Here is a 12,132-nt window from a genome sequence, read left to right as displayed (position 1 = left end):
AAGGACATTACTATGATTTTGAGATACAAAGACAATATTATAATATACAGTACCAGTCAAAGGTTTGGACACACCTACTCATTCCAGGGTTCTTCTTTATTTTTACTATTTTTCTACATTTTTACTATTTTTCTACTATATTTCTACATCAAAAGTATGAAATAACACACATGGAATCATGTACTAACCAAAAAAGTGTTAAACAAATCAAAATATATTTTATTTTTGAGATTCTTCAAAGCAGCCACCCGTTGCCTTGATGACAGCTTTGCACACTCTTGTCATTCTCAATCCGCTTCATGAGATAGTCACCTGGAATGGATTTCAAATAACAGGTGTGCCTAATGTGTGGAATTTCTTTCCTTCTTAATGCGTTTGAGCCAATCAGTTGTGTTGTGACAAGGTAGGGGTGGTATACAGAAGATAGCACAAGTTGGTAAACGACCAAGTCCATATAATGGCAAGAACTGCTCAAATAAGCAATGAGAAACGACAGTACAGTACTGGTACTGTATATATTTAGGATATTTATTATAATTTTTCTTCAGGATTTTGGAAATTTTCCCACCACCCCATTTTCATATCAGGTGACTCCACATGGGGTCGCAACCCCTAGTTTGGGGACTGCTGGTTTAGCAGGTGGTATAGCGGGTGCAGCGAAATACTTATGTTACTAGCTCCTAACAATGCAGTAAAATGTCAAACAATTAACATTCATGTTATTGGGGGGGATTAACAACTGGGAGAATTTACACAACATCAACTTAGAATGATATGCACAGCTGTAGATATATTAAGCTATGAGTAAGCTATGTCAAAAATCCAGAATCAATTAGATTATATTTCTCAGATCAAATTATATTTCAACAAAACATTGTTTCAGGAATGCTAATCGCATCTGTTACCAACTACAGAAACTATTTCAGAACAATCTGAGATGGTGGGTGTCGACATCTTCTTGTGATTTTTGAGGTGGAACGGCCAGGTTGTGAAAGGCGGGCTGAATTTATGGATTAAACCTCGGTTTCAATTCTCCTCATTAGGCAATGAGACTGATAACGAGATTTGGGTCTTGGAGGCGTGCTTTGATGTGGGTGTCTCTTGTGTGTTTGTGTTCGAACGTGGGAAGCGTTTGTACTTTCACTCTGCCAAAACAGTACACAGTTGTAGTCATTCACCCTTCTAGATAACTTTAAACAGTCTAACCAGGTCTTGTGTCTAAAAGTAGCCTGGACAAGCTAGCAAGCTAGCCAACTTCTTTCGCCAATTAGCTTCAGCCGGCCAGTGTGCGACCGTAGTTGGACTTTGGATAGCCTATCTGTGCGGCTAGTTAGGGGCCATGAATAAATTACACAATGTAAATGGGACAATATTTTCATGTTACGCACTGGTTAGTTTTCTAATTAAATTCTTTCAATATTTGTATATGAATTTCTACAATTTATAGTTGGTTTGATATTTTTAAGTCATTGAAATTTTGAACTATTGACTTTTTAAAATATTGTCCCATGTACGTTGTGTAATTTACTGATGGTGCCTAACTAGCCCCATAGGGATATCCAATGTGAAACCAAATTGACCATTACGATCGGGTAGCGTGCATCTGTGCTAATGATTACTTGGGTGCTGCCAGCTGTGGGCAGGATTTAAATAAATCCAATCCAAGGAAAACTGTTACGGTACCCTTTTATCGTATATCTTTTTCCTAATTATCTCGCAAATCTACGTTTTGGGTGAGTTTATGACCAAAATTATTCTATTTACACTTTGTAGTCAATAGAATAAAAGTTTCTGACTTGTATCGATGCCACATAGACTGTTGCTTTTTTGGTTCAGTCGTCCTTTAAATGCAATGTGAATTCACTGTCACTGGTGATTTTGAAATACAACAACAGTAAAAAAAACATGGTTGTGTTACAGAATGAAGACTTACAACCAAAGAAGGGGAAGTCTACGTTCTACAATCTGCAGTCTGCAGTTCCACCCCAGGGGGGTAATGTCTTCACCCAGGGGGCCGTAGGGAGCTGGAGATCCCCAGTGGAGACAGCCTACTCCAGCCAGGAGCCAGGAAGGGCCGGGGGGAGTGCCACAGGGCTGGCTGCCCAGCTTGAGCGCTACATGGCTGGAGCAGCACACACCCAGAGCCGCCCAGTACCAGGAGCAGTGGTGGGATCAGCGGTGGGACCCAAGGGGAAGCTCTACTATGTCAGCTATGCACGCCCTGGTGGTCAGGTAGAACCTCAGACACGACTTGGTGGCAGTGGCTCCAAACCTTCAAGGCCCAACATAGACAGGCTTCTTTTCAAGGCTGCGTCCAACCATCAGGTGCCCAAGGAGCAGCTCAGTACGGTGGATGGTAAAGGTCCTCTTTTTACCACAATGATTTGTGTTTGCTCTGTTTCTGTGTGCTTCTGTGAACTTCAGATTCATTTGTAGAGGATCCACGCCAACATTTTCAAAGTTCTTCTCGTGCTTTTTTTATTCATTTAGAGGCAACCGTGCTTCTGTGAACTTCAAAATCCGATATAAATGTACAGTAGCCTACCTAAACCAAACCTCACTCCGGATGTACTTTCACATACAGCTTGTGTAAGAAAGGTTTAGAGGAGTTACTTTCAGCTATTCGATGTCATTTGCTGTAGTTCGTCTACACAAATGAGTATGGAAGCTGATCAATGTCTTAGCATGTTGACATGATATCTCTGCTGAAACGTACACTGCTTTCTTCCAAAGCTAAGCTAGACATATCGAGGTAAGCGTCTGGGTGGTAGACTTCTAATCACTGAAGTGCATTACCCCTCATATACCATTAGGAGTCCCTGTTCAGGCAGGAATCATTGCACTGTCTGAAGATTTAATTTCAATATAGCTCTCTGTTTAGGTTGATGGCATGACATTGAAAATTGACATTGATTCAAACATGCCATTTTACTATCAACATTGAAACATTGTCAAATAAAATATGTCTAATCAATACCATATATTGAAAATAGGATGAAAAATATTTATGTTCTTCCTTTCCACCCTCTCCCACAGAGCGGTTCATCCTGAACGTGGTCAACCAGCTGGGGAGGCAGAGAGTGAACATGGACGGTCTGATGGGTAAAGACCTGAACCAGCTGGCAGACATAATCTCTGGTGCCCTGCAGGTGGTGGATGAGGAGGGGCCTGAGGCCAGAGCCAAGCCCAGGCTCGTGGGACACATACGGGACAGGCAGATGAAGAGAGAGCCGCTGCATTCCATGGACCAGGGTGAGGAGGACCAAGTGGACTTGTTGGAGCAAGATGCTATGCTTCAAGGTATGAATGAAATAATGAATGAATGAATACTTTCCTGTCCCATAGGGAAATTTGTTTGGCAACATTCCTGGGGTACATACTGTATAATAAATACATCACAAGTCATACAACACTGCCTGTGACAGTTACTCCACAATACTAACCTAAATGACAGAGTGAAAAGAAGGAAGCCTGTACAGAATAAAAGTATTCCAAAACATGCATCCTGTTTGCAATAAGGCACTAAAGTAAAACTGCAAAAAATGTGGCAAAGAAATGTACTTTATGTCCTGAATACAAATCCAACACAACAGAGTACCACTTTTCATATTTTCAAGCATCACGGTATGGGTATGCTTGTCATCAGCAAGGACTAGGGAGTTTTTGGGGGGGATAAAAAGAAACGGAATAGAACTTAGCACAGGCAAAATCCTAGAGGAAAACCTAGTTCAGTCTTCTTTCCAACAGACACAGGGAGACAGAGTTGCTTACCAAGACAACATTCAATGTTCCTGAGTGGCCTAGTTACAGTTTTGACTTAAATCGGCTTGAAAATGTATGGCAGGACTTGAAAATGGCTGTCTAGCAATGATCAACAACCAACTCGACAGAGCATGAAGAATAAAAAAATATATATAATGTGTAAATATTGTACAATCCAGGTGTGCAAAGCACTTCGAGACTTACCCAGAAAGACTCACAGCTGTATTCACTGCCAAAGTTGATTCTAACATGTATTGACTCGGGGGTATGAATACTTATGTAAATTAGATATTTCTGTATCCATTTTTTTCTCTCACTTTGTCATTATGGGGGTATTGTGTGTAGAAGGATGAACAAAAAAATCTATGTCATTAATTTTGAATTCGGGCTGTAACACAACAACATCTGGAATAAGTCAAGGCATATGAATACCTTCTGAAGGCACCGTGTGAGAAAAGAGACTAGAACGAAGAGCAGAAGCAGGTTGGTAGCTCCACTCCCCTCTTCTCTGCAAGCTTCAGTCAAGTCTATGTGCCGAATGTCCCCCTTCCCTCCCGCAATTCAAAGACGCCCACACCTGTTTAAATCGCCATTTGTCCAAATAACCAGTGGTGAAAAACCAACGCACACCAGAACAATTGTTGCTCGTATATGTCGCATCACAAAGTCCGTCGACAGATGTTGCGATGCAATTTATGTTAAGTAGTCTGTACGCAAGAGATTAATAGTCAGACGGACACAATGGTAGACCTGCATTTATCACCAGGGTGACAGTAAAGCAAAACCCTTTGTGGAAATGTTTTGGGTTGTTTGGTTATTAGCTGTAAAGCCTTTCGCCAATAGTACTTTTCTCTTGTCAATGTTTTAACCTCTCACATTCTGATTGTTTACAGGGAAACAAATGGTTGATGCAGACAAGGTAGGCCTAATTTACTGTGTACTCTTAAACAGATACACTGGATTCAAAATAGCGACTTCATGTCCAAGCAAACACTTACTACAATGAAGTATACTACTGTTGCGAAAATGTTTAAAGAGGGGTTATTTTTATTTTTTATGCAAGCAGATATTCAATATGAAACGGACAAGAACGAAAACTAGTTTTACACTCACAAAGCTCTTAGAAAAGCCTTTTGAACATTTGCGAACGGATATTTTCACAAGAATCTCTTTGAAACCCATAGTGAATAGATTGATATTCCTGGAGTTGAGAGTGGTAATTTACCTTCAAATGTCTTTCATTAGAGGTCTAGTTTTATATAGTCCTTTCATCAATAATTGGCCATTTGTGGAGAATTTGCAGAAACATCAAGTTGCTCTGATGTAAAAAAAATATATAACAAAATAAAAAAGTTTAACTTTCATTGGATTACTTCTAAAAACACTAAGTTTTAATGGAAACATATCCTTTTTGTAATACTTAATGATGTAAAAGAAAGTTCTCTCTTCTTATAAAGCAAAACCTTTGCAGTAAAATAGATAACAATTCCTGTGTTGCTATCATAGAAACAGAATCACTAGAACAGGAATTCCCATTCAAGTCAATGGGTCTGTAATTGGTGGACCTGCATTATCCTACCACAGGACCCGATCTTAGTTAGTAAGCTCTTGGAGTACCTCAACATGGACCCCTTCAGTGATGCCCCTGATGCCAAGCTGGAGGTTGGTGATGCTGGTGGTGCTGCAGGCAACCCCTCCATTAAGGGCCAGAGAACAGTGGGTCTGGAGAACGTAAGGAGCAGGACCACACAGGGCCAAGTGCCTGTACCACACCCCTGGGAGGAGAGGAGCATGACCATGGGCGGAGAGGATGGAGCTCCAGACCAGCCAGATGATGGAACCTCAGACCAACCGGTGGATGTCCAGGGTTCTGACTCCCTGGTAGACTCTGAGGTGGAGAGGTGGATGTACGGTACCGAAGCTCCTTCTCCTCCGGCGGCTGAGACGGACCTCCTGGCAGAAGAACCACAGGGGAGAAATCTACTAGCAGAACCACAGAAGAAGGACATGCGACTCCAGGAGGAGGTGGTACATATGGGAGTCAAAGCTTACTCAAAGTCACCGCAAGGGAAAGACCACCACAGCGACATTGGCTACATCATTACAGACACAGAGTGAGTATGGTGAAGATTATACTTGCTGCTATTTACCAAATATACTGTATGTATTTATACTCTCACTTCACAATGGCCAGTTATCTCCAAACACTGTCTTTCCTGTTTTTCTCTATTCACCTTATATTAGTTTTGATTGTGGGAATACTGTGGACAGTACAGACCATACATCTTTCAAAACAACCCTGATATATACAGATGTTCTCTTTTTGTAGGGAACTATAGCTGGAAATCCTTGGTGGTGCACTTGAGCACAATAGTTGTGATGATAAGTCCCTAGGTGTGGGTATTACCACGCGGTATTACAGCGTTAATGATGATATGGTGTCAGCAAGGTCACAGGAGTCAGTCAAACTCACTCTGCTTTCGGCTCAGCCTCACACCGCAAGATACGTTTCTATCGACTGTGTTATCGCCTGTGGCTCTTTCTCAAATCCCTTTAATGGCCGTTATCAGGCAGAGTGTCAGAGCACTGTCCTTCGCCTGTTCAACAGCACCGCCGCTCACTGTCTTGGGGGGCGCTCGCCACCGGCCATCCGGGCTTGATGGGCCATATTTTAGACACCCCACCACACACACACACCGCACCAGGGGAGACGAAAGGAACAGGTCACCTTCCACCCAGACTTTTCTCTCTTCTTACTCCTCCTTCTCTTCCTCCTCCCCCTCTTCCTGCATCCCCAGTCCGGTGTTGCTGTAGCTAGCAGGTGCCTGCCTGCCGTGGTTTCCAGAGTTTGCTGCAGACATGATGATTGCACAGTTGTTATCCCTACCTCCTTCCCCACCCGCAGTGGGGCCAGGCTAACCTGCTTATCTGACAGCTCCTGACATTGGGAGAGAGAGCGAGAGAGAGACCCAAGGGAAAAGTGCTAGCATCTACAAACAAGTTACTCCTTGAGCTCTCCAGTTGTTATAATTACCACGGAGGTAGCCAAACGTGTCTTGAATCACTTGGTTGAATCTTTAACATTCAAAAAGCTCTCGAAAGAGGAATAAAAAGAGAACCTCACTTTCTTAAAGGTAGAGTAGCCAAGCGTCTCATATACAGTGCATTCGGAAAGTATTCAGACCCCTTGACTTTTTCCACATTTTGTTACATTACAGCCTTATTGTAAAATTGATTAAAGTAATTTTTTCCCTCGTCAATCTACACGCAATACCCCATAATGACAACCTTATTTACGTAAGTATTCAGACCCTTTGCTATGAGACTAGAAATTGAGCTCCAGTGCATCCTGTTTACATTGATCATCCTTGAGATGTTTCGACAACTTGATTGGAGTCCACCGGTGGTAAATTCAATTGATTGGACATGATTTGGAAAGGCACACACCTATCTAAATGAGGTCCCACAAACCAAGCTATGAGGTTGAAGGAATTAGAGCTTTGAGACAGGATTGTGTCGAGGCACAGATCTGGGGAAGGGTACCAAAACATTTCTGCAGCATTGAAGGTCCTCGAGAACACAGTGGCCTCCATCATTCTTAAATGCAAGAAGTTTGGAACCACCCAGACTCTTCCTAGAGCTGGCCGCCGGGCCAAACTGAGCAATCGGGGGAGAAGGGCCTTGGTCAGGGAGGTGACAGAAGGGCCTTGGTCACTCTGACAGAGCTCCAGAGTTATTCTGTGAAGATGGGAGAACCTTCCATCTCTGCAGCACTCCACCAATCAGGCCTTTATGGTAGAGTGGCCATATGGAAGCCACTCATCAGTAAAAGGCACATGAAAGCCCGCTTGGAGTTTGCCAAAAGGCCCCTAAAGATAACCAGACCATGAGAAACAAGGTTCTCTGGTCTGATGAAACTCGTTGACCTGAATGCCAAGTGTCATGTTTGGAGGAAACCTGGCACCATCCCTACGGGGAAGCATGGTGGTGGCAGCATCATGCTGTGGGGATGTTTTTCAGCGGCAGGGACTGGGAGACTAGTCAGGAATGAGGGAAAGATGAATGGAGCAAAGTACAGGGAGATCCTTGATTAAAACCTGCTCCAGAGCACTCAGGACCTCAGACTGGGGCGAAGGTTCATCTTCCAACAGGACAACGACTCGAAGCACACAGTCAAGACAATGCTGGAGTAGCTTCGGGACAAGTTTTTGAAAGTCCTTGAGTGGTCCTGCCAGAAGCCCGCACTTGATCCCGATCGAAAATCTCTGGAGAGACTTGAAAAATAGATGTGCAGCGACGCTCCCCATCCAACCTGACAGAGCTTGAGAGCATCTGCAAAAAATAATTGTAGAAACTCCCCAAATATAGGTGTGCCAAGCTTGTAGCGTCATACCCAAGAAATCTCAAGGCTGTAATCACTGCCAAATGTGCTTCAACAAAGTACTGAGTAAAGGGTCTTAATACTTGTGTGTAGATTTATGAGGGGGAACAAAACAATTTAATATTTTTTTTAATAATGCTGCAATGTAACAAAATGTGGAAAAAGTCAAGGGGTCTGAATAATTTCTGAATGCACTGTAGATGTAATCCGATATTAGAGGATGTTATAATTATGTGCAAACAGGCCAGCTTACTACACTCTTAGAAAGATGCTGTCTTGAACTTAAAGGGTTCTTTGTCTCTCTATAGGATAATCCTTTGAAGAACCCTTATTGGTTCCAGGTAGAACCCTTTTGGTTCCAGTTAGAACTCTTTTGAGTTCCATCTAGAACCATTTCCACAGAGGGTTCTACATGGATCCCAAAATAGTTTTACCTGGAGCCAAAAAGGTTTCTTCTATGGGGAGAATCCTTTTGGGACCCTTTTTCTAAGAGTGTACCTGAGGATGCACACCAGTTTACATTTACAATTTTGTCTATTGTTATTGGTTGGCAGTTTTGGGAAAAGTACAAAATGATCATACTTGAGTAAAAGTAAAGATACCTTAATAGAAAATGACTCAAGTAAAAGTCACCCAGTAAAATGCTACTTGAGTGAAAGTCTAAAAGTATTTTGTTTTAAATATACTTACGTATCAAAAGTAAATGGAATTGCTAAAATATTCTCAAGTATTAAAAGTAAAAGTATAAATAATTTCAAATTCCTTATTTTAAGCAAACCAGACGAAACAATGTTTTATTTGATTTGTTATAGATGGATAGCCAGGAGCACACTTCAACACTCAGACATAATTTACAAACAAAGCAGTTGTGTTTAGTGAGTCAACCAGATCAGAGGCAGTCGGGATGACCAGGGATGTTCTCTTAATAAGTGCATGAATTGGGCCATTTTCCTGTCAAAGTGTAACGAGTACTTTTGGGTGTCAGGGAAAAGGTATGGAGTAAAAAGTACATTTATTTCCTTTGGGAATTGTAGTGAAGTAAAAGTAAAAGTTGGCAAAAATATAAATGGTAAAGTAAAGCACAGATACCACAAACTATTTAAGTAGTACTTTAAAGTATTTTACACCACTGTTGGTTGGTCTCTTTTACCCCAATATTGGGTTAGTCTTCCAAGATTCCTTTAAATCCTTTAAAGGAAAAACATATGACAAAGAAGGGTACGTACAGTACATGATATATTTTGCAGCCTACATACAGTACCTACATACCTTCATACAGTATCATCTTTCACCCCAACGATCTTCATCTAGCCCTGTCATTTCCTGGGTACAGAGCATCCTCTGTCTACGTCCCAAATGGCATTCTATTTCCTGTACAGTATACTTATTTTGACCAGGGCCCTTAGGGATAATCCATGGGCCCTAGTCAAGAGTAGTGTAGTATGTAGGGAATAGGGTGCCATGTGGGACGTAGACTCTGTTTCCTTGGGCGATTTCCTCTCTGAGTGAGAGAGCAGCCACTGGACTGAGCTCAGATGGAGTATGGCTTTATCATAGAACCATTACACTTTCACACATCCATTCCATTTTCACATTATTATTCATCTAGTGTGTGTGTGTGTGTGTGTGTGTGTGTGTGTGTGTGTGAGAGTGAGTGACGCACGTCCATATGATACAGCCATTACACCTCACGCCGGTTCCATTTGCACCTTATTGTTTGTCTCATTGCTGGAAAATGCAGGTGATTTGCCAAGCCTGAAGAGGCACCTGATCCCTATTCCCCTGGTGCAAGGCTGTGTGTGTGTGTGTGTCCGTGCATGTGTCCATGCGTGCACATCTATACTGTGTGTGTGCACATCTATACTGTGTGTGTGTCCGTGCATGTGTCCATGCGTGCACATCTATACTGTGTGTGTGTCCGTGCATGTGTCCACGCGTGCACATCTATACTGTGTGTGTGTGTGCAAGCTCGTGTGTCTGGTGTGTCTAATAATTGTTATTTTATGTACATGGCGATGAGATGTGGAAACCCAGTCATGCTAATTTACAGGGCTGGTTGTTGTTGGTTCTGTGGCTGGTTGGTTGTATACTAAAATGAAGGAGTATTATCTTTGATAACATGCTCTCTCTTTCTGTCCTCCCAGCTCCCTCACCTCTGACCAGGGCTTGGACCTGATGGAACGTCTGGGTCGGAGGGTCAACCTCCACTTGACCGACCTTCTCCACCTCTCGTACGTATTACAGGACACACACACGCGCACATGCACTAACGCACACATAAGGCTGTGATGTTCTTGGAATTTGAGGTTACGGTAATTGGCCAGGCCAATGTACACGGAAACTGACATAGCCAGGTTAGAGAGGATTGGCACGTTGTCCATTTTACACAATATTAGAGCATTATAGGCCTCAGAGCCAGAACAACCTTGTCGACTGCTGTTGAATAATAATGAATAGTCAGACACATCCAACCTTTATTTTTAAGGAAACAGATTTATTTATCTCCTAGCAAGCAATGAAACGTGCATTGTATGAAAGAAAGCCCCCTCATCAAATGTTTTTTTTACTGAAGTCCCATAGCCTATAGCGCTCTACACTCCGTGCATCTCGCATATTAGCTGCTTGAGCATCAAAGGAAAGTTGTAAATAGGAGCTGATGTAGAAAGATGAATAGATAATAGATTTTAGACGGTTATAATTAGAATTTATTTTTTATAATAATATTAGGTTTATCTAAATTTAACTAAAGTTATGAAACCCATACCTGTCAGTTATACAGGTTCTTCAATTACCATCACAGCCCTATGCACACACACAGCTTGTGTTTTTGTTGTTGTTGATGAGTGTGCCTGGAAGGTATTGTCGACATAACAGTCTAAACCAGGGATGTCAAACTCCTCCCTTGTACTTGATTGATCAATAAAGGCCATTGATTGGATAGGAACTCCCCTCATCTGGTTGTCTAGGTCTTTAAACTAGCAATCTGCAGTTTAAACAATAACAAAGCGGCCACTCCACCACTTTGATGGACAGCTCAGGGATGGGCCTGGAGAAATGTAACCACTCTCAAATTCATAGAGGGAGCTATGGGTCAAAGGACCGACCAGCCATGAGATCTAAATTATAGTTTTAACCATGTTTTGAAGCTGTGTTTGTTTACAGTGACATTGTTTACATCCATTGGAGTGAAACAAGCTTATATTTTGGTTTCTGATGGTGTAAGACGGATTCACTGAGCTCATGAGTAGAGGTCGACCGATTAATCGGAATGGCCGATTAATTAGGGCCGATTTCAAGTTTTCATAACAATCGGAAATCGGTATTTTTGGACACCGATTTAGATTTTTTTTTTTTGTGTGTGTGTGTGTGTGTTTTTTTTTACACCTTTATTTAACTAGTCAAGTCAGTTAAGAACACATTCTTATTTTCCATGACGGCCTAGGAACAATGGGTTAACTGCCTTGTTCAGGGGCAGAACGACAGATTTTTACCTTGTCAGCTCGGGTATTAAATCTTGCAACCTTACGGTTAACTCGTCCAATGCTCTAACCACCTGCTCTAACCACCAATGCTCTAACCACCTGCCTCTAATTACACTCCACGAGGAGCCTGCCTGATACGCGAATGCAGTAAGAAACCAAGGTAAGTTGCTAGCTAGCATTAAACTTATCTTTTAAAAAACAATCAATATATCATAATCACTAGTTAACTACACATGGTTGACAATATTACTATTTTATCTAGCGTGTTCCGCTTTGCATATAATCGATGCAGTGCGCTGTCGCGAAAAAGGACTGTCGTTGCTCCAACGTGTACCTAACCATAAACATCCATGCCTTTCTTAAAATCAATACACAAGTATATATTTTTAAACCTGCATATTTAGTTATTGCCTGCTAACATGAATTTATTTTAATTAGGGAACATGTGTCACTTCTCTTGTAACAGAGTCAGGGTATATGCAGCAGTTTGGGCCGCCTGGCTCGTTG

The 12,132-nt window shown here is 41.9% G+C and overlaps 1 protein-coding gene across 5 annotated transcripts in view; it reads left to right on the top strand.

The window, feature by feature from the left end:
* The window catches only part of ptprn2 (protein tyrosine phosphatase receptor type N2), a 266,847-nt gene that overhangs the window by 86,008 nt on the left and 168,707 nt on the right, over positions 1-12,132 (top strand). For all 5 annotated transcript variants that reach the window (XM_090199919.1, XM_090199918.1, XM_021563054.3 and 2 more), the window contains exons 5-9: positions 1,921-2,356; positions 3,037-3,300; positions 4,656-4,681; positions 5,347-5,876; positions 10,288-10,374. In XM_090199919.1, coding sequence (XP_090056045.1) covers positions 1,921-2,356; positions 3,037-3,300; positions 4,656-4,681; positions 5,347-5,876; positions 10,288-10,374 — 1,343 coding nt within the window. The remainder of the gene's footprint in view (positions 1-1,920; positions 2,357-3,036; positions 3,301-4,655; positions 4,682-5,346; positions 5,877-10,287; positions 10,375-12,132) is intronic.

Source organism: Oncorhynchus mykiss, chromosome 15 (genome assembly GCF_057628025.1).
Source record: "Oncorhynchus mykiss isolate SJ-2025 chromosome 15, ASM5762802v1, whole genome shotgun sequence".
Classification (NCBI taxonomy): domain Eukaryota; kingdom Metazoa; phylum Chordata; class Actinopteri; order Salmoniformes; family Salmonidae; genus Oncorhynchus; species Oncorhynchus mykiss.
This window is presented reverse-complemented; position numbering and strand designations above follow the sequence as displayed.